The sequence below is a fragment of the Cetorhinus maximus genome, chromosome 30 (genome assembly GCF_964194155.1).
Source record: "Cetorhinus maximus chromosome 30, sCetMax3.hap1.1, whole genome shotgun sequence".
Taxonomy (NCBI): Eukaryota; Metazoa; Chordata; class Chondrichthyes; order Lamniformes; family Cetorhinidae; genus Cetorhinus; species Cetorhinus maximus.
In genome coordinates this window covers 10,793,966-10,821,835 of record NC_135908.1, presented here as the reverse complement: position 1 = coordinate 10,821,835, position 27,870 = coordinate 10,793,966, and the positions used below count along the sequence as shown (strand labels likewise).

The 27,870-nt window shown below is 44.1% G+C and overlaps 1 protein-coding gene across 4 annotated transcripts; it reads right to left on the bottom strand.

Annotated features, from left to right (window-relative positions):
* Nucleotides 1–102: 102 nt before the first annotated feature.
* mtmr10 (myotubularin related protein 10) lies at nt 103–27,870 on the bottom strand. Of its 4 annotated transcripts, none has more exons than XR_013573814.1 (15): nt 27,475–27,870; nt 19,935–20,007; nt 16,749–16,891; nt 14,606–14,696; nt 13,729–13,879; nt 13,388–13,475; nt 12,555–12,643; nt 11,959–12,089; nt 10,665–10,734; nt 9,988–10,058; nt 8,363–8,535; nt 6,376–6,546; nt 5,561–5,740; nt 3,230–4,885; nt 103–3,161 (listed from the first exon to the last, which is right to left on the bottom strand). XR_013573814.1 is itself a non-coding variant. In XM_078532407.1 (14 exons), the coding sequence occupies exons 1-14, from the start codon at nt 27,631–27,633 to the stop codon at nt 4,289–4,291; spliced, it is 2,187 nt and encodes a 728-aa protein (XP_078388533.1). In that variant the 5' UTR covers nt 27,634–27,870; the 3' UTR covers nt 3,176–4,288. The 4 variants fall into 4 exon arrangements, 2 of the variants coding, with proteins under 2 accessions (XP_078388533.1, XP_078388534.1); XR_013573815.1 differs by having other exon boundaries at nt 103–2,864; XM_078532407.1 differs by lacking the exon at nt 103–3,161 and having other exon boundaries at nt 3,176–4,885.

The following is a 27,870-nucleotide window of genomic DNA, read 5'->3' as shown; positions in this document are numbered from 1 at the left end:
AAAAGGCACTGCAGCATGTCACAAACAGGTCAACAGTGCTCCTGGAATTTTCACATCACTCTATAATGTTCATTATACAATGGGAGGCTTTAGGCAGGTAAGTTAAGGAACATTTACAACAAAGTATTTATTGCTTCATTTGAGGCACACAGGATGAACAGGTATTGAAATACATTGTAATGCACACAGTGCACAGCAGCTGAAACCCAGCCCTTCCAACACCCGCTGACAGAAACACCTGCTAAACCTGGAATTAAATAAAAACAGGCGTTGAATAAATAGCATAACACAGGAATAACCAAGCAAAGAAAAGCAATAACATTGTGTCAAGGATGGGTGCAACGTGCAAAGAAAGCAGAAACATCCTGCATTGGAGACATTTGTATATTAAAATGCAAAAGGGTTTGAAATAGTTACTCTACTCCCCAAGTGACTGCAGTTGCTGGTTCCCTCATTTTTAGCTTTAATGCTTTAGCTTCAACAGATCAAACCCTTACTGAATAATTCTCCAGGATACTGGAGTTTGAAACACTGCAGTAATTCAAAGCAAAAGTTTCATAATGAACAAGCCGCAGAGGCTCACTATAAACATTCCCTATTCAGAGGTTCCTGGCAGTTTTGTAGGACTCTTTCTGTTTAATATGGCGAGACTTATTCTGAGCAAGATTCTGTTTGTCTGAGCCAACACTCTCTTCCAGGACAGAATGCTCTGGTTGGACATTTTATGGCAAGGACTGTATTGCAAATAAGAATACAATCACTTCATGTACCTTAATTAATGTATCCCCACCTGCAATTAACTCAACACTGGGAAATGTGTGTAGATAGATCGCGTCTCAGCCAAGGAGGAGACTGACCACAGGGAACATAACATGGCTTTGGGTTAAGCTGCAATCAGACTGGAAAGATAGCTCACTGATTATTCTAGAAAATAGTTCTATTTTTAATATAGAGGTAATTTTCTTTAAATTAAACATATAATTAAGGTATCAGACAAGTCCAGAGGTGCAGGTTGGTCAGCAAACTCTCTCAGCCCTTAAGATCATAAGAAATGTTCTGCAACAGTGCCTTTCTTTATCATTCATCAGGTATCCAGGAAGATGGGCACCAAATTCACCCCCACTTTTCTCCTCCATGCTCTACAGATGCTGTCTAAGCTTTTCCAACGTTTTCTTATTCCTATTCCCAGAACCTTTTATTTAAACTTATTCTGGGAATGGGTTTGTTGTGGAATCCAAGCACATCCGGAGGAGGATCCCACAGCGAAGACATCTAGAGGAGAAATCCATTTTACACAACAACATACTTTAGTCACCAATCACTGAACCGCTGTTGTCAGAGCTCAGAACAAGTCATAAAGAAGGATCACAGAAGTCGTCTGATTGTGTCAATAATTCTCAATGTTTCTGCTAGTTCAAAGATTAAAAAGTAAAACAGACGCCAACCTACTGAGAAAAAGTGCAAACTGTGGGAATATACAGCAGGTCACCAACACCTGAAAGCGAAGAGACAGATTAATATGTGGGATATGACCCTTCAGTGGCTGAAACTCACCCAAAGCATCAGCTTACTTTAACTTTTCACAGACTGACCAACCTGCTGTGTAAATGCTGCGTTTTTCATGTCACTTAAGAATTTATGAATTCTCTATCTCGATTTATGAAGCTTCTTAAACACAGCTCTGCTACCCGAGATGGCAGGGCCTGAGAAATTACAATGTTTGTGCGACTTAAGCTAGTTAGAGGACACTCAATGGGAATCTGCAGAATCCAGGATTCATTCCACACCGGAGACATATGGAAGTGACAGCTCATTGATCCAGGCTGAGCTATCAGATCCTTCCTCACAGTCTTATCACCTCCGAATTCTACAGCTTTCCTGCTCAGCATTGTGTGTAGATAACAAGTCTTTAGATTTAAAATGACAATTGCACAGTTTCAGGTTATCCTCACTGAGGGTAACTGCGAATGCAGACAGCCATTAGTCACAACTTTCCTTGTCTCCTGAAAGAAATGCCCAGCCATCTTGAAAGAATCTTCAGTGGAAGTAAAACATTAGACTAGAGTCATCTCAGATCAAAGTGGTAGCACAGTTGGGTAGCATGGCTGAGTAAAGCCGAGCTCGCAGCTTCACCCTAAAAGGAGAAACAAGTTTTCAAAACCAGCTCAGCCACCAACTTCCTGCATGAATAAATTCAGAATTTCAACCCACTCTGAGCTGATATACGAGCTGTTTCTTTGTAGCCTTTGGTGGTAAGTTACATTGACAGAAGTCTCATATCAGGCTTCCCACACTCTACCACACTAGGAGAATATATCTGCTGTAAGTGATTATAATGTTGGGTAAAAATTGATCACAGTTCAGAATTACAACGGTCAGGCACTTGCAGTGTGGTGAGAGGAATGTTGTAGGAGCCAAGTTGAGGTTTACAAATGATTTTGTGAACTATAGTGAATGTTACTCAGCCACAGAGACCATAGGGTTCCAGGCCCCACTGTCTGGCAGTGCTGAGCCCTAAGATCTGGTACTGTCGTGGGCTTTAGCACTTCTGGATGAGAAGAAAATATCCAGCAGAGTCCCTGCTGCTCCCTTCCATCCAGCAACTGCTGCACATCAGTGTCAGCTAACAATACAATTGAGACTGAGAGGTTGCCCATCTCGAAAATGCTGCCAACAATACTTATTACAGATGTTCATGAGAAACAGTCACTTAGAGTCAAGGTCTACCTGTGCCCAGCAAACTGTCCCCCAGTGAGAGTCAGCACCTTCAGGAACTGTCCCCCAGTGAGAGTCAGCACCTTCAGGAACTGTCCCCCACTGAGAGTCAGCACCTTCAGGAACTGTCCCCCAATGAGAGTCAGCACCTTCAGGAACTGTCCCCCAGTGAGAGTCAGCACCTTCAGGAACTGTCCCCCACTGAGAGTCAGCAACTTCAGGAACTGTCCCCCAGGGAGAGTCAACACCTTCAGGAACTGTCCCCCACTGAGAGTCAGCACCTTCAGGAACTGTCCCCCAATGAGAGTCAGCACCTGCAGGAACTGTCCCCCAATGAGAGTCAGCACCTTCAGGAACTGTCCCCCAGTGAGAGTCAGCACCTTCAGGAACTGTCCCCCAGTGAGAGTCAGCACCTTCAGGAACTGTCCCCCAATGAGAGTCAACACCTTCAGGAACTGTCCCCCAGTGAGAGTCAACACCTTCAGGAACTGTCCCCCCCAGTGAGAGTCAGCACCTTCAGGAAAGGAGAATAAGAACTGAACAGAGGCGTATTTTCTTCACTGATGGGTGGATAGAGAATCGGGTGGTCAGTGTGAGCACTGCAACATTCAGCCAGGTTACCAGAGTGCACAGGATGATGGTGAGAGCAATCAGCCATTGAAATAGGCCAAATGACCAAGGTTTGATGTTAAAGGATTAATGCTCTGTATTCCTTGTACCAAGGTTTAGTTGCATTAGTGTGAAAGGCCTCACATGCTGTACAATGCACTGCTGAGAGAGGTAACTGGGGGTGGGGGTTGGAGACGTTCGCTCCTACTGAGCAAATTCAGTTATTCTAGTATGAAGGAATCTCTAAACTGAACACAACACACTGAGGTTGGGTGGAGTGCAATTCCCCATCACAGGGATATTCTCAACCCCAAACTCCCAACAGTTGCCTTGCAGCCAGCTGGATTCAAGGCTGGTCAAAAATTGTGCCGTTTTTAAAATATACAAAAAATAATTTATTCAGGACTAGCTTTTGTTTAAAAAAAAATTACTGGAATTTTTATAAACTCTTTAGGCAAACTTGGTCATTAAGGTGTGTGAGGTCTTAGTGCTGAGGAACACTTTTCATTTCAGGCACCCAGTGAGATTACAATTAGTGCAATGTTACTGCTGTCAGATTGTCACTCTATGTCAGGGTCATACAACTAGCAGAGTTTCAGCTCATCAGACTGGTCCCAGAGGTAAAACGCCAGTGTCTAACCCACTGTGCCACCCATTACAAGGACTTCAAACATAAAGCAGGCAATGAGTGGCAGCTTTTGGCTGCAATTATGCTTCGAAGAAAGACCAAGGGTTTCTTCAACATAAGAAATATTTAAGAAACCCTCTGGGAGCGGAGATGTGCTAACATCGAATGCTTTCCCTCTAGTCTCCTTCCTCTTAAAAATATCTGTGCAAATCTCTAACATATCATTTTGCATATTCATTAATCATCAGTGTCAGAGAGCAGTGTTCAGTTTGATTAGGTTTAGCTTCTGGCCTTTACTGGGATGCCAGTGCCTCACTGTCCCCAATCTAGGGATCTTCAATCTTCGTTGGCCAGGGTTTCTGTAGAAGGCCATGTTTTGGCAGCAGTGAGCAGGAATTTGTTTAGTGGCGTTCCCAGAATGCTCCGTCGACAGAGGTTCCCAACAGGAGAGAAGGGAAAAGATGAGGAGAAACAGTCAAGCGTCCCAGGTGTTTCACTGAAATCTTTGGCACGGAAATACATCCTGCGACTGCAGGACTTGGGAGAGCCGGATAGGCAGGAGTCACTCCAATACTGACGAAGACGCTGCTGGAGAGTTTCAATGTCATCCGCCAGTAAAGAGATCTTGTGAAAGGCGCTGATAAATCCTCCGTTGGTGATCTGCGCCTCAGGGATCCAGCGTAAGTAACATTGCTTCCACAGCTGGGCATGCGCGTTGCTGAGGTGTGGCAGAATGATTCCGTGCAGGTCCAAGGGCTTCGAGAGCCAGTCCCTGAAGTAACGCTCCATGTTGCAATTGTAGCTCTCATTCAGTTGCACTAAATCAGGGCTCGGTCTTTGTATCGAGTTTCTGCGCGGAAAGAAGTCTAGCTGGTCACTGAGCTTTCCATTCTTCATCGTGTACACCGAATAGATGGAGGAGGAGGAATTCTTCTGATAAGAAATAAGCAGTAAAGTAAACAAGCTGCTTCTGCAGTCTCCATTATTCACAGCAGTCACAGAACAGCGATGGGCAGTGAGAAAAGCTATTAGTCACCCCACCCTCTCCAATCTTTCTCAAAGCTCCTCCAGTCTCCGGGCTCCTACAGCTTTCACTCCTTGCTTCTCGAGATCCTTCTACACAGTTCTCTCGCTGCCTTAAAATCAAGGCACGTCGCACAGTCTTCTCCTCTGACTGATTCCTTTCCACTATCTCAAACTCCTCACCCTCCCTCCAATTTAGACTTTCACACCCAAGTGAAGCCCCCACCCACGCACCCCACCCCACCAAAACCCTATCCCCCACTCCCCCCGCCACAGCTCATCTCCAGTTTGCATCTATCCAATCCCAGCCTTGCCCTGCACTGTGGTCTTAGGATTTTTACTCTTCCCCCAGATCAACTATAAATATTACTGAGGAAGAAACTTGAGCTCTTGGGATTCCTACTGTCCCCGACAATGTTTATCTTTTAGTGACAGCTGAGTTGAAGTGTCGAGTTGGCCGGCATTGTAGAAAACACCATTCTCCCCAGGGTACCAGAGAGAAAACAGTCTGGGGCTAAGAAACAATCTTATGGGAGTCTCGAAACAACATTTGAAACAAATACCCAAACTCTCAGACACACTCACCTTTGCTCTTTTGAAGGATTTGATTGTCCCATTCTGCACACATGTCACACTTTTGCCAACGTACAGAGGGTTATTGAACAATGACAGATCTTTAGCCGTGAACTGCAGCGACCAGTTCCAGACAGAGGGCAGTTCCAGACCTTTCCCTTCACTTTGTAGGTTCCCGTTAGCAGCAAAATCCTATATTTAATGGAAGAGAATTAAATTAAACTAATCACCAAGTATAACATTGCAGACACTGTAAATTCAATACAGATCTAACAGTTAGTAGACTAATTAAGTAAGTTAGCAATATGTCCAAATGTTAACTATGTGAGGTTTCAGTCACTGGTCACGGTGTTGCTGTGGTTTGTTTACATTACATTTTATTCAGTAATTAAGACAGCTCATTGAGTTAGTGCAGCTCCCAGTGTGGTACATTCATTCAAACCAGACACACCCAAGCCCCAAATGCATGTGGACACTTGGGAAGGGCAGTATCAGGCCCTGTTTATAACATCCCTCATGGTTATGTAACCACTGGACAAAGCATCGGCAAGCTTCCAGCAGCAGTACCCCAACAGTCAGCACCTTCAGGGGAAGGTAAACTACCCCAACAGTCAGCAATTTCAGGGGAAGGTAAACTGGACCCCAACAGTCAGCACCTTCAGGGGAAGGTAAACTACCCCAACAGTCAGCACCTTCAGGGAAGGTAAACTGTATCCCAACAGGAAGCATCTTCAGCAGATGGTAAACTGTATCCCAACAGGCAACACCTTCAGATGAGGGTAAAGTGATCCAAACAGGCAGTATCTTCTATCGTTGTCTGCACCCACCTGGCTCTGTTGCATCCGTTGATATGGGCTGTTGAAAAGGAAGGTGCCAAATAGGGGAATCCTCAGGCTGTCATATAAGACAGTCAGGTATGTCTCAGTGAACTCGAATGCAGCTGGGAATTGCTGCAGTAGCTGCCACACACAGTCCAGGAACAGTAGAAACAGGGGACACTTGAGTGCAAGAAAAACACAGTATAGTTAATACTTTAATGCATCCATATCAGAATTAGGACATCACAGCAAGCTGCCTCACTCTAAGTTCAAACATAGCAGGCATGCAGCTACAGAGCATTAATAACCCCAAGAGCAGCCAAAAGAATTGGCAAGCCAAGTCAGTTTACCCTCCTCTGGGTTTCCTAACTGAAGCCCTGTCAAAATTAGACCCCAAAATATTAGAACTAAACCTGGGAGTAGCTTGAAAGGAGACCACCCTGAGAAAGGCAGTCAGCAACACCTAGAGGAATGGGTCAGAGGAGGACCCTGAGAAAGGCGGTCCGGTCCGGTCCGGTCCGTGGCTCCAGAGCGGATTGGCTGCATTCTGAGAAAAATCAAGCGTGATATCACAGAAAAAAAGGTAGTTGATTGATTGGTGAATATTTTTCTCATTTGGTTGGCTGAATTTTCCTATTTATCTTAACTAGGGAATTTCAATTAGGGTAAGTAAATAATTTATTTGATTAAATTATAATATAATCACAGTCAGAAGTAGAGACATGAATTTAAATTAATCAGCAAAATAATTAATTAAACATTATAAAGATGGCAGGGCAGATGATGTGTGGTGGCTGCAGAATGTGCTAGCTCATGGTCAGCAGTGTGATCCAAGCAAACACATCCACAGTGTCATCAGCTAGAGGAACTTCAGCTCAAAGTCATTGAGCTGGAGGCCAAACTACAGACACAAACACCAGGGAGCGGAAAAGTTACCCGGACACTTTGTTCCAGGAGGTCATCACATCCTTTAGAATAGGGTGGTCTGGTTTGGTCAGAGACAGGAACATGCAACTGCGAGTAAGGCAGGTATTAGAATCAAAGGTAGAATTGGAGAAGCCTTAGCCTTTGCATTGGTCCAAAAGGTTTGAGATTCTTGTAATCTATACAGACAAAAGCAGGAGCTGCAGGGTGGATGAGCGAACTGACCATGGCACCCTGCTGCAGGAAGCCATTCAAGCGGGAGGATTTAACAGGAATATAGTGGTATTGGGGACGGTAGAGAGCTTCACTCTGCGCTCCTCTGCAGTACAGAGCGTCACTCCAAGCTGTGTGGTCTGCCCAATGCCAGGGTTCAAGACATCTGCTCTGGGCTGGAGAGGAACTTACAGTGGGAGGGGGGAGGATCTCGTTGTCATGGCCCACATAGGTACCACTGGCATTGGTAAGACTAGGAAAGAGATTCTTCTCAGAGATGCGTTTCTAAGGGCTAAATTAATGGGCAGAACCTCAAAAACAGTAATCCCTGGATTATTACCTAAACCATGAGAAAATTGGCATAGGGCAAATAAGATTAGAGAGTTAAATGCGTGGCTCAAAATTTGTTGTGGCAGAAATGGGTTTCAATTCATGGGGCATTGGCACCAGTACTGGGCCAAGTGGGAGTTGTACTGCTGGGACTGTCTTCATCTGAACCATGCTGGGACCAGCGTTCTGGTCAGTCATATAAGTAGGGCTGTAGAGAGGGTTTTAAACTAAATAGTGGGGGGCGAGGGATTATGTGAGAAAAACTAACCCTGGGACAATTCCTTGTTACAGTGGGGCTCATGCGAAACGTAACTGTTTGATCTAAGGTACAATCCGTCCTGCAATTTTAATGTAATTATTGACCATATTAGAGGGTTAAACCTACTGCTGAAACTGGAAGGTGATCGTAGGGGGTCTCTGTTGAGTGCACAATCTGTCCAATTCCCAGCACAGCCTTACTGCAGTCTGCTGTAATCTAACTAAAAACCCTGATTTTAAGTTAGGAAGGAAGAGCAGGTGTAATCCTCACCTCATGTTTCTCAGACTCTCCAAGATGGTTACAACGATCCAAGAAGCGGTAACCAGCCACGACCCACTCCTTCTGAATCAGGCTCTGAAATCCCAGGATGGTACGGAAATGGGGGTCCAACATCACCTGCACAACCGAGGCTATCACACAGCTCAGGTCTCTTCCTTCCTCCTCTGATGAAGGGACACATGGTCGACATGGATGAAAAGCTTCATTTTGAGCACTGAGCTCCACTAAAAAGCTGCTGCAAATTCAGAGCAGTAGAGAGAGAATGTTGCCTGTCCGTGACAAGCATCTTCTCTTGCAGGAACCCAACACTAAGACACTAACCTTTCTCTGGTAGATAAATTCAGTTAATGCCCTGAATCACACTTACCAAGGTGCATTAGGTACATTGGGGGGGTGCGGGGGAGATGGGGACGTATTCGAAATGCTGCTGGACTAGTAGTTCAGAGGCTCGGGCTCATGCCCTGTGAACATGGGTTCAAATCCACCATGACAACTGGTGGAATTTGAATTCAATTAATAAAATCTGGAATATAAAGCTAGTCTCAGTAATGGTGGCCATGAAACTATAAATTGTTGTAAAAACCCATCTGGTTCCCTAACGTCCTTTAGGGAAGGAAATCTGCCATCCTTACCCAGTCGAGCCTACATGTGACTCCAGACCCACAGCAATGTGGTTGACTCTTAACTGCCCTCTGAAATGGCCTAGCAAGCCATTGAGTTCAAGAGCAATTAGGGACGTACAACAAATGCTGGCCTTGTCAGCGATGCCCACATCCCATGAAAGAATAAAGAAAAAAAAATGAACACAACCTCAAGCTACACTGGATACATTTAAGCTGCTTCCCCCTTTGCTGCGAAATGTGGAATGTCGGGAGCATCAAGAGACACCGAATACTGTTCTGCTTACAGGACATGGTGCATCAGATATTGCTTTGTATAATGGGCAGTGCCTACTTGAATCTTCCTCCGTGTACTGGACAGTGTGCACCTGAATATTGCCCTGTGTACAGGACAGGGTGCACCTGAACATTGCCCTGTGTACAGGACAGGGTGCACCTGAATATTGCTCTGCATACTGGACAGTGTGCACCTGAATAATGCCCTGTGTACAGGGCAGGGTGGACCTGAATATTGCCCTGTGTACAGGGCAGGGTGGATCTGAATATTGCCCTATGTACAGGGCAGGGTGGATCTGAATATTGCCCTGTGTACAGGACAGGGTGGACCTGAATATTGCTCCGTGTACAGGAAAGGGTGGACCTGAATATTGCTCCGTGTATAGGACAGCTTACACCTGAATATTGCTCAGTGTACAGAACAGCGTACACCTGAATATTGCTCCGTGTACTGGACAGTGTGCACCTGAATATTGTCCTGTGTACAGGACAGGGTGCACCTGAATATTGCTCCGTGTACTGGACAGGGTGGACCTGAATACTGCTCCGCGTACAGGACAGTGTGCACCTGAATATTGTCCCGTGTACTGGACAGGGAGCACCTGAATATTGCTCTAAGGACTGGATAGGATGCACCTGACATTGCTCTGTACACAAGACACGGCTCAAACTCGTGCACTGGATGCTCATTATTAACCATGTGAAAAATTTATTACTCACCCTGAATGATGACAGAAATGTTCTCGCTGTACACCCATTGAGAGAGTTCCGTGGAGTGCTTCAGGAACAGTCTATGAAAATAGGAAGACCACACAGAGTTCACTCAAAACAAACATTTCCTTTTATTCTCTCTTTCCCTGACAGCACTGAGCTGCGTTGGATATGATCCTACAGGTCCTGGCTCACGCCAGGGTACAGATTCCATGGGCACTGACTCACACTGGGGTTAAGGTTCTGTGGGCACTGACTCCTACCGGAGTACAGGTTCCATGGGCCTTGACCCATGCTGGGGTATGGATTCCCCCAAGAGGGGAAATGAAGAAGATATAGATCAGTTATGACTGCTTGACAGAGTAAGCTGAAGGGACTGAATGGCCCTCTCCTGTTCCAAATGCTTTCAGATCTGGAAACACAGCAGCATTGACAAAAGAATTCAGGTATTCAATATTGAACTGGCGCCCTTAATCAACACTCAATATCAGAGTCATACGGACTCGAAACGTTAACTCTATTCCTCTCCGCAGATGCTGTCAGACCTGCTGAGTTTTTCCGGCTATTTTTAGTTTTGTTTCAGATTTCCAGCACCCACGGTATTTTGCTTTTAACTCAATATCAGTAGTTGGATATGTCCGTAATGGGCTGAGTGGCCTTCTCTCTTTCCTGCTTCTTGTTCTTACCTGACATATTCCAGCCACCGAGTGTTTTCTAAAGAGGACAGCCACTTCTCATCTGTTTCTTCAAATAAATCTACAATGAAGCAAATCACATTCATATGATTATTTGCTGTTTAATCAAAAGGTTGTAGAGAGATTGCAGATGTTTGGGAACAGGGAGTTTCCTGGTAATGGAATTGCAAGTATCTAACTCAGTTCTATCAAGAACCTCAAGGTGTATCCACTGCACTGGACAATTAGCCAACTCTCAATTATAATAGCAACTTTAATATAGAAAGGATCCCTGGCATTTTACCAGGTTGGGGCTGGTGGGGGGCTGTTTGTGGTGGCAGGGGGGGCAAATAAGGAGTTAAGCAATTGATAAAGGCAACAAAGGAGCAGCTGCAGAACCAAGGAGCAAGGGCTGGACAAGTTTATCAAAGCCTTGGTCAAAAAGCTCAGCTAGTTTTCAGATGGCTTTTAAGGATTGAGAATAAGTGCAGAGGGAAAGGGTTTTGTGGGGGGTGCAGGCGGGCAAAGGGTTTGAGAAGGTGAGAGAGGATAGGGAGGGGGGCTAAATTAGGAAAGGATTCAGGGAGGGCGGGGCTTACAGAAAAGAAGAGGAAACACAGTCAGCCTGGACTGGAAAAGGTTACAGACACAAGGCCATGGATGGATTTGAAAAGGAAGACAATGATTTTAAACGTAATAATGTCAGCGATAGGAAATTGGTGTAGGTCAATGAAGATAGGGGTGATGGGTGAACAGTACAGATTACAGCAGCTGACCACTGGAGTTTATGGACGATGAGGGGCCAGCGAGAAAGGTATTAGTGAAACAACTTCTGAAGAAAATGTTGCAATGCCAATTCCACAACCCCATGACTCCAAACAAAGACATAGTTCCACAGAATGCTCACAATCCAATGACCATCGATAAGTCAGTCAATCCTGACAGCGAGTATTGGCTCAGCATGTTGCCAGGTGAAACTGTTTTTTATGGCGGGCCAATTCAGTCCTCACCCACCATCTACATGCAGGATTGGCAGCATGGGTAAGTGGGGAGCAATCACTAGCAATGGTGATCTGTTGTTACCTGCCTTCCCTAACCCAGGCACTGAGACCAGTCAGCTGAGAACACAACAGCATGCAACTGGGACAACATAACTCCAATCGTCTCAAAGACGAGGAACCACAGGGACACAAACAACTCCCCCACCAACCAACTGCACACAAAACAATCCAAACTATTTCTGTGGAATTCAGCATAACACAAACACGAGAAACACAATGTTGGGAAGTCCTGAATCGCACCTCACCATTAATGCACAGCTGCTTGAGTCTCACCAACGCTGCCTGCACCTCTGATATACTTGGTAAATTCTTATCCAAGTCAGATTTAAATACTTCACTCTTCTCTGGATGACTTTGTGCTATTGCCTTAAGGATCCTAACAAAGATAGGAGAAGATTTAGTTATACAGCACTTAGCTCAAGACAGGCAGCTTGCATTTGTTCTACAAGGAAGAGAAGTTTCTGTTACATTTCAACAATGTTACTGAGGAACACATCAGCATTAACAACATTGGCAACCCAGCATCTTCCAGACCATCAGGAACTGCTCCTCAGTGAGAGGCAGCACCTTCAGGAACTGTCCCCCTTCCCCCAGTGAGAGTCAGCACCTTCAGGAACTGTCCCCAGTGAGAGTCAGCACCTTCAGGAATTGCCCCCCAGTGAGAGTCAGCACCTTCAGGAACTGTCCCCCTTCCCCCAGTGAGAGTCAGCACCTTCACGAACTGCCCCCCAATGAGAGTCTCACAATGTGGTTATTAGTGACTAGTTGAGGAATTGATTCATATTGGAAATCAATAATCTGAGCCAAACATTGGAGATAGGCAGGGTTACTATCTCCCTACCTTGTATTGTGTTTTCTCAGCTTTGGCCCAGGTTTAATGTTGGCCATTCTTACCAGGGCACTGCCAGTCCAATGATGCCAGCACCACATCTGTAACAGAATCAGAGGCAAAGCTTTACCTTCCAACTCAATCACAATCCTTGCTTCTTTCAAAAATACAGCACTCACAAAATGAATTAATTACATAATCTGTAAACTGCCCTCATTTTCATTTGAAATTTTTTACTGCTTTTACAAAGGTTTTACAAACAATTCTGTTACTTCATAAATGGAAAGTAGAAGGAATTATTCAGATGGAATGAAATTACAGGCCGCACACATGTAAAGTCAGTATGGCCAGAACAGATTTATTCCAGGTGTTCCCCCTCGCTAAATACCCCCCTTTTTTACCTAGTGTCTATGTCCAAGTAGATTTTATAGGAATAAACTCCATATTTAAGATCTGAGCCTTCTGCCTAGTAGCAGCTATATTTCTCCTCCAAATCTCACTAGCCTCTCAGTCTGATCTGTACATATATTAACCTGCAGTATAAATAAAAGTGAAGGAGTTACTTCCCTTGCCTGGTACTTTTTGCTGTGTTCCATACCTTATTTCGAAGCACTAGCTCAATGCAGAAAGCAGAGCCAAAGCACAAAGAGCTTATGGTGCTGCTGCTGCGCCATGTGTATTAACACTCTAGGCAATAAAATTATCCAGTTAAAGGTGTGTGCTGCATGCACACAGTAGAACTGGAGGTCTGGATGCACTAAAGTGTTTAAACCATTGGGGAATCCCTCCGGTTCACTTACTGTCAAACGAAAGCATGTGCACTGTGATTACAGATCAACACTCACTGGGATTCGGTCACCGTTGAAAGAAGGAACCAACTGTTTCAAGTCTTCATCCGCCAGAGAAGATGGAACAACGAAGTACTCCGGAAGGCTGAAAAACCACAATAGAATGAACACAGTAAAACTTCACACATTAAAGCATTGGTACTCAAACTCTGCACATACAGCAACAGAGCAGATTAATCCCACTCTCTACCACTCCATCGCCCTCCACCGTCTCCTGCAAACTCCCCGTCCCCAACTCTCACTTACTCTAGATATCTAATTCACTTAGTGAAACACAACCATGTTAAACACTGTTGCATGTTTCCAAGCCATTGTCAATGTTTCTGAAGTTTTCTTACCTCGTAGAAGTAGCATAGTGTTCATTGACAGAACAAACCCTCCACTCCGATGCCCCTGTCCGCTTTATCTCCCTATCCCAGTCTGAATAGGTTTCAAACAGTGATGTCTGCAGTCCATCCATTTCTGGGTCTGTTCCATTCATATTGTCAACTAAGAGAAGACAATCGTGACTTAGAGATTTTTCCATCAGTAACTCGAGACAGAAGTCTCTGACTGTAATCAAGCACCAATATTGGATCATGTGATTCCCCAACCAGCGCCACACTCTGTAGCTTTACAGCAAAATGATTCTCGTTGGTGGGCATTATTTCTTGTTGCACTTCCTAACATTACAACAGTGACTGCACTTTGAAAATTACTTCATGGCTGTAAAGCACTTTGAGATGCCCAGTGGTCATGAAAAGCGCTGTATAAATGCCAGTTTTTTTTCTTTTAATTTTTCACTTTTTCCTTCCTCACCTCCAGAACTGGTCAATTTACAATAAAATCCAGTTCCAGTGATCTCCAATCCTGTCCTCAAATGATAATTCTCAAGCATACAATCCAAAAGGGCCAATAAGAGTGATCAGGGTCAGAAACTCTGGCTGAATTTTCCCCTCCACAGCTCATAGGTATAAGGCTAGACTTCCAGCCAAGGACAGTGAACTCAGTGCAGAGCCTGACCTGCACAGCTCAGTTACTCACTGCACTGATAATACCAGGCCTGTCGAGAAGTTTACAGGAAACTTTGCTTACTCTGCAAGTGAATGCAAGTGTTATTGTTGAGCACAATCCATTCAGTAAAAAATGTGACTCACTGGGGCAAATAAACACCAGAAGACAAATACCATCAAATGACGGAGTGCCTGGTGCCCAGTGATATTCCTACCGTCTTACCTGAATTGTGGCACTTCTCCTTGGCATATGCAAACCCAAACAACAACTGGAGATCTTTAGGCTGAGAGTAATGCGCAATCACAAGGCAGATCTGGAATAAAGCAGGAATCCACAATTAAGGACAGGTTGCGGAAACTGCACCAATAGCTGTCGCCTCTGCTTCTCATCAGAAATGGTGGAGCTGTCAGGTCACAGTTTTAAAGAATGGCCCAAATTCTTCTGGTGACTCTCCACAATGGCAGCAGTCACCAAACCTGCTAAAGTGAAATGATTACCCTCCACACGGTTCTGAACCCAAGTTTACAGCTGTTCTCCAAAGGTGCTTTGACATTGGGGAACCAAAAAGCTGCCAAAAAGGATGCACTCTAAGGTTCATTAGGATCTAGTTTCATTCTTCTCCAGGTCCAATGGCATATCCGAACTCAAGTCCTGTTCACCCATCATTCCTGTGCTTACTGACCTAGATTGCCCACCTGTTCAGCAACACCTTGATCTTAAAATTCTCATCCTTTATTTCAAAACCCTCTACAGCCTCACCCCTCCCCATCTCAATAATCTCCTCCAGCACTACAAGCCTCCAAGATGCTTGCGATCCTCTGGCCTTTTCACAAATTGTCAATTTAATCATTCCACCATTGAGGCTCTGCCTTCAACTGTCTGGGCCCTAAGTTCTGGAATTCCTGCCCTACATCTCTCCATTTCTTTCTCCTCTAAGGTGTTTCTTCAAAATTACCCCCTTAGCCAGGCTTCTGTTCACCCCTCCTAATAGCTCCTTTTGAGCTCCAGTGACAAATTCTGTCTGATAACACTCCTGTGAAATATATTGTGACATCTTACTACATTAAAAGGTGCACTATAACTTACGAGTTGCTGCTGTTGCCAGGGCATCCAGCATGTAAGACCTAGTGCATTAATAAGTGAAAATATTTCAGCTCCCAGGCTGCTCCTTCACCATCACTTCTGTCCTGAATGGCAGAGTCTGACACTCTCCCAAAAATAAGTCACTATCTCATGCTTTTACGGTTAGGCCTCGAGACCTTGCGGAAAGGTTCGATACCAACGCAATCCCTCCTCCTGCAAATACCCAGAGTCATAGAATTATACAGCACAGGAGGAGGCAATTTGCCCTATCATGTCTGTACTGGGTCTTTGGTAAAGTTGGTCAAGTCAATAACTACACAGCAGTCCGGCCAGACAATTTTAAACAAGGACCTTCTGGGTTGAATATCGTCCTGGGCCAGGAAAGTGCACTCAGCACTTCCAGTGGCCGTAGACTGGGCCTTGGGTTTCGAATATAACTATAAAGTGTCAACAGAAAATAGCCTGGGGATCCAAAATAACTCATCATGCTAAGTGGGAACCAGGGATGTTTCTATTCAGCTGCCCCTCACACCAGATGGTGCTACTCCTTGCAGGAGGCATCAGCAGCATCCCAATAGCCACTTGACAGTGGACAAAACAATAGGACATTCACCCCAATCCTGTCATCACCTGTCATCCCCACACGTGCAATTTTCTGCAGGGTTAACAGGATAATAATGACAGTGGAAATCCTGAATTTGTTTTACTTTCTCCCCCTCCACCCACACCCACCCAAGCCTTGGATACTAAGGCTAACTTTAGCAACCCCTGATCCCAGATCCTAAGATTTTTAGAAAGTTACATTTCCATAATGTTCCAGCAAATATCAGATTCAGGAGAATTCAGCAAACGCTAAAGAAAAGCTAACTTCTCAGTTTGTACTTTTATCTACTTGGGAAAACCTTCTACTAAATGGCAGTCCTGTAAGAGGAGGAAAGGTCAATTATTCACAGCTTGCAAGTGTAGTAAATAGTTAAAGTCCACACTGGGGTAGAGACCTCACTAGTCATTCCTGCCGTACACAAAGAGCATTTCATGCACAGCACATGACCACTCCTGAACTACTCCAGGCTCTTTTCAGTTTTATTGTACACACAATACAATCACTACCATTCATCAAGAGAGCAGCTACACAACTCAGACAGGAGAGCCCTGTCTCAAGTGCCAGCTTTCCATTTCCATTTCTGTCATTTCTTTCATGTAGTTAGTCTGTCTGCACAACCACCAAACAACCAGTACCCAGAGCCACACTGTGCCCACCATATCCAGGTACACTTTTCACCTTTCTAGCAGATTCTGGAATAGATTCATCAAAACGGAAGCGGATGATACGGAAATCCTTGCAGTAAATGATCAGCTCGGTAGGTTTAAACTTCAGGCACTGGTTGGGTCCAAGAACCTTCCTCTTCTTTCTCTCATCGTTCACTGGACAAAGGAAAATAGAACATCAAACCAACCCATGGTCAGAAACAAGCTCCGCCTGACCAACTCTGCCACAGGCAGACACATTAAAGTGAAAAACACACACACATCATGTGCATGCCGCATATGCACACACTTTGCAAATATGTAGTAAATTAAGCAGCAGCGCCTTTCAGAATCTACACACATTCTGTCCCCAGTTCCTTTTTTCTTTTAAAGACTTTTCACAGTTCAGTGCGCCGACTTTTGCTTGAATCTGCCACTTCCCCAATCCTTGCACGCCTACCTTCATGAAATTAGCTTTTTAGTTCTCAAGAGACAAAGCACTGGACATCAAAATATCTTCGCGCATCAACCCTGAAGACTCAAATATAAAAGCAAAGAACTGCAGATGCTGGAAATCCAAAACAAAAACAGAAACAGAAATACCTGGAAAAACTCAGCAGGTCTGGCAGCATCGGTGGAGAAGAGCACAGTTGACGTTTCGAGTCCTCATGACCCTTCAACTGTTCTGTTGAAGGGTCATGAGGACTCGAAATGTCAACCGTGCTCTTCTATGCCAATGCTGCCAGACCTGCTGAGTTTTTCCAGGTATTTCTCCAACCCTGAAGACTCTATGGTGGAATTTGCTTTCATGTAACTAACAATGTGTCCAAATCTGTTGAGCTGACTGTGGATGAATTTGGATTCCTTTCAGTGTTTGGATCCCTTTAGGTATTAGGTACATGCAGATAAGCCCTTGCTCCAGATTATCCACAGAAGCAGTGTGGCCCTCCAAGATACTGACTGCAACCAAATGACAAGATCCAACTAGCTCACAGGCATCACTACTAAACAATCGCACCAATGCCTTACCCTCCTTCATGATACTCAGCCTCACATACCAGAATATTTATCTACTTCCCTTTAAAAAGGGATTGTTAGTTCTGGCTTCATTATTATTTCTTGCAAGGTGTTCCCAACCCTAGTTTGTGTTGAGTTAGCTGACCTCAGCAAAAATACAATTAGCCTCAATGCCTCTGGGCTGAGAATACCAATCAGGGTGTTACATTAATGGATCATGGCCAAATATTCTGCCGATGCTCATTCATGGGTAACAGGTGTTGATGGCACCCATTGAATTCTAAAACCACTTGGGTACAGTGCAAGAAGGGGATGCAGGCTGTCAGCTATCATTAAGATAACGTCAAGAAGGGAACAACAGGGGCCGGCTAGCAAAGATAATCTGACTGAAACAACTCAAAAAGGCTTCAATCGTCCTTTAATAGGGGATTTTGACCTAGCCGAGTCCTCCAATTTGCAGCAACCTTGTTCAATGGCTGCCCATAGATTAACTACTGACTACAGCTATAGTCAGAACAGGACCAAGTTATTTTGAATAGAAATGTTAAAAACACTAGAGGGGCAAATATGCTCCTGCACACATTCATTAAAGAAGGTTTATTGTTTACTGTGGACTGGTGATACTTGATCCAGGATGGAGACAGGCGCAGTCCAGCAAGGTGCAACTACAAGTACAGGGGATGGTTTCTTTTATTCGTTCATGGGATGTGGGCATCCCTGGCTAGGCCAGCATTTATTGCCCATGATTCCCATCTCTTAATTGCTCTTGTTCAGAGGGCATTTACGAGTCAACCACACTGCAGCAGATCTGGAGTCATATGCAGGCCAGACATCAGATTTCCTTCCCTAAAGGACATTAGTGAACCAGATTTTTACAACAATCAGCAACGGCTTCATGTTCAGACTTTTAATTTTTATCAAATTCAAAATTTTACCATCTGCCGTGTTGGGATTTGAACCGGAGTCCCTAAAGCATTAACCTGGGTCGCTGGGATGCTAATCCAATGACAATACCCCAATGCCACCATCTCCCCAGGCAAATAAACTAGACTAGGTCCAAGACATGGCACTGGCACTGAATAGTACAGGCCTCCCATCCTGCCCTTCAGCAGCAAAGAAAGTTTCAAAAGCACATGAATTGCCAGATTGAAATCACATTTTTCACACTTAAGTTTAGTCACATACCCAAACTTATTTTTAAACTTTGAAATTCTAAATCAAATCAGGTTGAGAATTGCAGTTGAAGTGTCAAAACCCACAGCAGAGAATAGCACCAAGGGTGAAAGGTCATAACCCACAGTATAGGACAACATCAAGGTCCCAAACAACCATAGAGATAACAAGGCAAATCTGAAGGACAAGGCTTGGTGATACCATGCCTGGGCTCTGTAGATTGTGGGTGAAAGGGGAGACTGAAGGTGGTGAGGAGTTGCATGGAATTAGAAGTGCCGGGAATAAGTAAAATTATAAGAAACTGCACAATGAGCCTTTCTTTTAACACAAAAAGAATGCACAGATGAGGAATAGTGTGTAAAACACAGCTGCTTATGAGGCTTAAAAGGTAGGAAAGTTCAGAGCAAATAGCCTAACCATGGATTAAAGTCTGGGCAGCATGAAACATTCTCACTAACACAATTCCAACATGGATTTAAAAGACCCACTAGCTCTCCACAGCTGTTAGCAATCCTGCATGGTACTGAGCCACATAGATCCAGAAATTCCCAGACTCCATTCCTGCTGTGCACAGTTGCACTAGGTGGTGAACAAAAACAGGAAGAAAACATTCAAGAATTGTACAGGCATAAAAAGGGAGTTTAGAAAAAATCTTTGAGGTTTGATACTCTGAATCTGAGTCAAACACAGAACTTTCTCTAATAGTCTCATAATCAGACAGTCTCTAATAACGAGACTGGCCAATAAGCACCAATTTGAGACTCATTCACAACCCAACCTCCTTAATTTATACACTACAAAAGCCAACAAAGAATAATTAAAATCAGAAACAAACAGCAACTCAGTCACAGACTGTAAAGTCAATCAAGTATTAATCTCTCACTCTTCTTTTTAAATTCTGTTTTCCAACATTTTGGGGTTTTATTTCACTGCTTTAAGACTTGGCAAATTTCGATTTAACATATCATCAGTAAAGGACCAGGTATTGATCTGAATGAATAATAGAACAGATGACTGAAGAGCACTATACCTGCCACGACCTGGTCCACACAGGTCAGAGAGATGTCATGTTCCTCCAACAGCAGGTTTCGGTACTGAAATTTCTGTGGTTGAAAAGTTAAAGGTTAAAATCAAACTCTGACCTCTTCACAGGAGAAGGACAGTCAGTAAGAATGAGTAACTTTGCTTTCCACCTTAAGACTGCAAACATTGAATATAGTTTTACAAGACAGAAAGTTGTAAGTATACAATGTAGTCTCAGGTACTGTGGCAACAATCAACAATAGGTACAGAATGAAACATGCAATTTATAAGTACAGAGAAAGAAAATACTGTAAAAGTAAAATTCTAGTGTTAATCTCATGTGATACAGGTGCAGGAACACCAATTTTAAGTCACCTTACAATTTTAACCTAGCAAACTACCTACACATGCAAAACTGGGGACAACTTTAAACAAACTGAGGAACACCAACGAGCCCGAATATCTTTAGCACACCATTCTAATGTACTTACTGATATATACACTTGAAGATTTAGCTAAGCAAATTTCTATCACAAATAATACAGAAGAAATTTCCCTGTATGAAATTATCATTTGGATTTTTCCTTCCAACTTATAATAACATGAAATAAAAGGGACAGTAGCAACATGGATACAAAATTGGCTGAAAAATAGGAAGCAGAGTGCAATGGTCAATGGATATTTTTTGGGCTGGTTTGTAGTGGAGTTCCCCAGAGGTCGGTATTGGGACCCTTGCTTTTCCTGATATATATGTTAATAATCTAGATCTTGGTGTCCAGGGGATAATTTCAAAGTTTGCGGATGATATGAAGCTTGGGAGTGTTGTGAACTGTGAGGAGGATGGTGTAGAACTTCAAGAGGATGTAGAACTTCAAGTGGAGTGGGCAATTAGGTGGCAGATGAAGTTCAATGCAGAGAAGTGTGAGGTGATGCATTTTGGTAGGAAGAACATAGACAGACAATATAAAATAAGGGGTGAGATTTTAAAGGGGGTGCAGGATCAGAAAGACCTGGGTGTATATGTGCATAGATCAATGAAGATGGCAGGACAGGTGGAGAGAGCAGTTAATAAAGCATATAGCATCCTTGGCTTTATTAATAGGGGCATAGAGTACAAGAGCAGGGAAGTTATACTGAATTTACATAAGACACTTTTTAGACCTCAGCTGGAATATTGTGTACAGTTCTGGGCACCAAATTTTAGGATGTGAACATACTGGACAGAGTGCAGAAGAGGTTTACAAGAATGGTTCCAGGGATAAGAAGCTTCAGCTATGAGAATAGATTGAAGAGGTTGGAGCTGTTCTCCTTTGATAGAAGGTGGCTGAGGGGAGATTTGATAGAAATGTTCAAAATCATGAGGGGGCTGGACAGAGTAGATAGGTAGAAGCTGTTCTTACTCGCAAAAGGATCAAGAATGAGAAGTCACAGATTTAAATTGATTTTCAAAAGAAGCAAATGTGACATGGGAAAAAACGTTTTCACACAGTGAGTGGTCCGGAATGCACTGCCTGGAAGTATGGTGGAGGCAGGTTCAATTGAGGCATTCAACAGGACATTAGATGATTATTCGAATAGAAACAATGTGCAAGGGTACGAGGAAAAGGCAGGGCAATGGTACTAGGTCATAATGCTCATTTGGAGAGCCAGTGCAGACATGATGAGCCGAATGGCCTCCTTCTGTGCCGTTAAGACTCTGTGATATTCCTGTTATTCTCACCTCAGCTGCATGTGGTTTGTTTACAGTGACGAAATGAGAGGTGATTAACACAGGCTTTCCGCTCCTCCTGCTAAACAGCCAGTCCCAATTCTTCATTTTATGAACCTGTCTGGGCACGTGCTTCCTCTCAGACAACTACACCACTTAAGTTTCTTAATAGGCACAGATGAATGGGGCAGTGATTAGAGACGAGACAAGAGAAGCAGAAAGCTTTCCTCAGATTGTCTATCTGGAAAGGACCATAAAGTATAAGCTATCCCTGACTGTGCGCTACCCAGTAAAACAATCCATTTAGTGTCCTATGACATGCTGTGCACTACCCAGCATAACATTCCCATCACTGTTATAGAAAACCGTGTGTTACACTGTATAGCATTCGCCTCATTGACCTGAAACACACTGCACACTAACCAGTATAACACTCCCCTCATTTATATATAACACTGTGCATTATAGAGTTAACACTGCGCATTATAGAGTCATATAGAGTCATAGAGGTCCACAGTTCAGAAAAAGGCCCTTCAGCCCATCGAGTTTGCGCCAGTCAAACAAGTACCTAACTATTCTAATCCCATTTTCAAGCACTGGGTTCATAGCATTGTATGCCATGGCATCGCAAGTGCACATCCAAATACTTCTTAAATGTTATGAGGGTTTCTGTCTCTACCACCCTTTCAGGTAATGAGTTCCAGATTCCCACCACCCTCTGGGTGAAAAAATTCTTCCTCACATCCCCTCTAAACCTTCTGCCCTTTACCTTAAATCTATGCCCCCTGATTATTGATCCCTCCACCAAGTGGAAAAGTTCCTCCTTGTCTACCCTATCTACACCCCTCATAATTTTATACACCTCAATCATGTCCCCCATCAATCTCCTCTGCTCCAGGGAAAATAACCCCAGTCTATCCAATCTCTCCTTATAACTAAAACTCTCCAGCCCAGGCAACATCCTGGTAAATCTCCTCTGCACTCTCCTTAGTGCAATCGCATCCTTCCTATAATGTGGATTCCAGAACTGCACGCAATACTCTAGCTGTGGCCTAACCAGCGTTTTATACAGTTCCAGCATAACCTCCCTGCTCTTATATTCTATGCCTCGGATAATAAAGACAAGTATCTCATATGCCTTCTTAACCACCTTATCTACTTGTCCCATTAAGAGACCAGTGGACATGCACACCAAGGTCCCTCTGATCCTCGGTACTTCCCAAGGTCCTACCATTCATCATGTATTCCCATGCCTTGTTTGTCCTGCCCAAGTGCATCACCTCACTTATCCAGATTAAATTCCCTTTGTCACTGATCAGCCCATCTAACCAACCCGTCTATATCCTCCTGTAATCTAAGGCTATCCTCCTTACTATTTACCACCCCACCAATTTTCGTGTCATCTTTGAACTTACTGTTGAACCCTTCTACATTCAAGTCTAAATCGTTCATATATACCACAAACAGCAAGGGACCCAACACCGATCCCTGTGGAACCCCACTGGACACCGGCATCCAGTCACAAAAACACCACTCGACCATCACCCTCTGCTTCCTGCCACTCAGCCAATTCTGGATCCAATTTGCCAAGTTGTCTGGATCCCACGGGCTCTTACCTTCGTTATCAGTCGCCCATGCGGGACCTTATCAAAAGCCTTGCTTAAGTCCAAGTAGACTACGTCAAATGCATTGCCCTCATCAGCACACCTGGTCACCTCTTCGAAAAATTCAATCAAATTGGTCAGACATGACCTCCCCTTAACAAAGCCATGCTGACTGTCCTTGATTAATCCCTGCCTCTCTAAGTGTAGGTTAATTCTGTTCCTTAGAATTGCTTCCAATAGTTTCCCCACCACTGAGGTTAGACTGACTGCCCTGTAGTTCCCTGGTTTATCCCTTCCTCCCTTCTTGAATAACAGTGCCACATTGGCTGTCCTCCGGTCCTCTGGCACCTCTCCTGTGGCCAGAGAGGTATTGAAAATTATTGGTAGTACCCCTGCTATCTCCTCCCTTGTTTCACTCAACATCCTGGGATACATTTCATCCAGGCCTGGAGATTTATCTACTTTCTATGCTAATTTCTTCAATTATATTACAGTCCTTCTGCCTGATTTCCATACCCACATTGTCCCTCTCACTTGTGAACGCCGACACAAAGTACTCATTTAGAACCCTACTTCCGTCTTCTGGTTCCATACACAAATTACGACTATGGTCCTTAATGGGCCCTACTCATTCCCTAGTTATCCTCTTACTCTTAATGTACTCGTAAAATAACTTTGGATTTTCCTTTATTTTACCTGCCAATGTTTATTAATGCCCCCTTTTTGCTCTCCTAATTTCCTTTTTAAGTTCCCCCCTACACATTCTATACTTGTCTAGGGCTTCCACTGTTTTGAGCCCTCAGTATCTGCCATAAGCCTCCCTTTTTCTCTTTATCCAATCCTGTATGTCCCTCGACATCCATGGTTCCCTGGATTTGTTGGTCCCACCTTTCTCTTTACTGGAATACGTTGGCCCTGTACTCTCCCTGCTTGAATGAGTCCCACTGCTCTGACGCAGATTTACCTAAAAGTAGCTGCTCCCAGTCCACTCTAGCCAAATCATATCTGATCTTATTAAAATTGGCCTTCCCCCAATTTAGAACTCTGATTTCTAGGGTCCATCCTTGCTTTTTCCATAACAACCTTGAATCTAACGGAGTTATGATCACTATCTGCAAATTGCTCCCCCACTTATACCTCTTCACTTGCCCAGCTTCATTCCCTAAAATTAAGTCCAGGATCGCCCCCTCTCTTGTAGGACCTTCTATGTACTGGCTTAAAAAGCTCCCCTGGATGCATTTTAAGAATTCCACTCCCTCTAAACCTATCACTATGGCTAACGCAGTTAATGTTGGGGAAGTTGAAATCCCCACTATTACCACCCTATTATTTTTACACTTCTCTGAAATTTGCCTACATATCTACTCTTCTATTTCTCTCTGGCTGTTTGGGGGCCTAAAGTACACTCCCAGCGATGTGATTGCTCCTTTTTTGTTTTTCAGTTCTACCCATATGGCTTCATTTGAGGAGCCTTATAAGCTGTCATCCCTCCTTACTGCTGTAATTGATTCCTTGATCAATATTGCGATACCCCCTCTTTTACCTCCTTCCCTGTCTTGCCTGAAGACCCTATATCCTGGAATATTGAGCTGCCAATCCCGCCTCTCTCTCAACCATGTCTCTGTGACAGCAATGACATTATACTTCCATGTGTTAATTTGTGCCCTCAACTCATCTGCCTTATTCCTCAAACTCCTTGCATTAAAATAAATACCATCCAACTTTGCCAAACTCCTTTGTACCTTAACTGGCCTATAATTTCTCTGCCTTCCAGACTGACTTGCTCTCTCTTCTAATTTTGGCCGTGCATCTCCCCCTGCTGAACCTTCTCTCAGGATCCCGTCCCCTGCCAAGTTAATTTAAACCCTCCCCAACAGCACTAGCGAACCTCCCCGTAAGGATGTTGGTCCCATTCCGGTTCAGGTGCAACCCGTCCGCCTTGTACAGGTCCCACTGCCCTGAGAAATGGTCCCAATGTCCCAGAAATCTAAAGCCCTCCCTCCAGCACCATCTCTCCAGCCACGCATTCATCTGGACTAACCTCCTATTTCTATACTCACTAGCGCGTGGTGCTGGAAGTAATCCAGAGATTACTACCTTTGAGGTCCTGTTTTTTAATCTGCTTCCTAGCTCCCTAAATTCTGCTTGCAGGACCTCATCCTTCTTTCAACCTATGTCGTTGGTACCAATATGTACCACGATCTGTTTGCCCTCCTCCTTTAGAATATCCTGCAGCCGTTCAGTGACATCCTTGACCCTGACCAGGGAGGCAAAATACCATCCTGGTGTCATGTCTACAGCCACAGAAATGCTTGTCTGTTCCCCTTACTATCGAGTCTTCCACCACTATTGCTCTTCCCCTCTGACTGCAGGACACTCTCCCAGACTGCGTCACCGCAATGCTGACTGCAGGATGCTCTTTCCAGACTGCTTCACCGCGATGCTGACTGAAGGATGCTCTTCCCAGACTGCTTCACCATGATGCTGACTGCATTACCCAGTATAATGCTCCCATGTCATATTAAAGTCTGTGCACTACCCAATAAACACTCCCCTCATTGATGTACAGTGTGCATTATTTGATCTAAGGCTCTCATTATATAATTTTCTAAACTTGGGCTATCCACTTGTCCCTCCTTTTCCCCCTACATTCCCCTAACAATCACATCATTGAACCCCCAACCCTCTCACATTGCCTCTTTCCTGCCATTCCTACACAGCCTTAACAGTCTCACCTCTTTCAAGAAGTCCCTTCAACCCCTGTTCTTAGCCGACTACCTTAGTTCCTCTTAGCCACAGTCTCAAATAGAATCACAGAGTACAGAAGAGGCCCTTCGGCCCATCGAGTCTGCACTGATACGTGAGAAACACCTGACCTACCTACCTAATCCCATTTACCAGCACTTGGCCCATAGCCTTGAATGTTATGACGAGCCAAGTGCTCGTCCAGGTGCTTTTTAAAGGATGTGAGGCAACCCGCCTCCACCACCCTCCCAGGCAGTGCATTCCAGACCGTCACCGCCCTCTGGATAAAAAAGTTTCTCCTCACATCCCCCCTAAACCTCCTGCCCCTCACCTTGAACTTATGTCCCCTCGTGACTGACCCTTCAACTAAGGGAAACAGCTGCTCCCTGCCCACCCTAGCTATGCCCCTCATAATCTTGTACACCTCAATCAGGTCGCCCCTCAGTCTTCTCTGCTCCAACGAAAACAACCCAAGTCTATCCAACCTCTCTTCATAACTTAAATGTTTCATCCCAGGCAACATCCTGATGAATCTCCTCTGCACCCCCTCCAGTGCAATCACATTCTTCCTATAATGTGGCAACCAGAACTGCACACAGTACTCCAGCTGTGGCCTCACCAAGGTTCTATACAACTCCAACATGACCTCCCTATTTTTGTAATCTATGCCTCGATTGATAAAGGCAAGTGTCCCATATGCCTTTTTCACCACCCCACTAACATGCCCCTCCGCCTTCAGCGATCTATGGACGCACACGCCAAAGTCCCTTTGTTCCTCAGAACATCCTAGTGTCATGCCATTCATTGAATACTTCCTTATCAAATTACTCCTTCCAAAATGTATCACCTCTCACTTTTCAGGGTTAAATTCCATCTGCCACTTATCTGCCCATTTGACCATCCCGTCTATATTGTCCTGTAGCTCAAGACACTCAACTTCACTGTTAACCATCCGGCCAATCTTTGTGTTCTCCACAAACTTACTAATCCTATCCCCCACATAGTCATCTATGTCGTTTATATAAATGGAGAATAATAGGGGGCCCAGCACAGATCCCTGTGGTACTCCACTGGACTCTGGCTTCCAGTCACTAAAGCATCCTTCCGTCATCACCCTCTGTCTCCTATAACTAAGCCAATTTTGAATCCACCTTATCTTTCAGGCAGTGCATTCCAGATCATAACTCACTGCAAAAAAAAAAGTTCTCTTCATCTCCCCCTCAGGTCCTTTGATATCAGAGGATATCAAATCCATATCCTCTGATCACTGGCCCTTACATCAGTGGAAACAATTTCTCATTATTTACTTCATCAAAATCCTTTTTGAATTTGAACAGTTCTATTAAATCTCCACATATCTTTTACTGCTTTAAGTAGAACAATTCAATTTTCTCTCGTCTAGAGTTCTATGAAATGCAAGTTCCAATATATTTATGCTTATGATAAAGAAATTTTACTAATATGTTGCATGTTTACAAGAATGTACAAACCCGAAAAGGTGTCACATCCTTTGTAATGAAGGAGATCTTGAAGTTGGTGCATAGCAATGTCCCATAGAGGTCGTGTGCACTCGTGTCCGTAGCGATACATTTTCTAACATTACTGGTCTCACTCACCACAAGTTCACCTGAAACAAAGCAACTGGGCATTAGAAGTACCTTGGTCTCCACCTCAACCTGCTCCCTCCCTGAAAGGTATCAAACTGTGGATTATAACTCTAGTATCAAAGGCTATGGTTTTCAGCCCAACATTTCATAACCTACTTATTCCAAATAGGGTCTAGGCCAAGTTTTGTTTGAGTTGGTGGGGGAAGGAGTCGTGGAAAGAAAGGGATCAAGAAAAATGATTGCATTCAGTATAGTTTTTGTAAACTTCCATTCTTAATT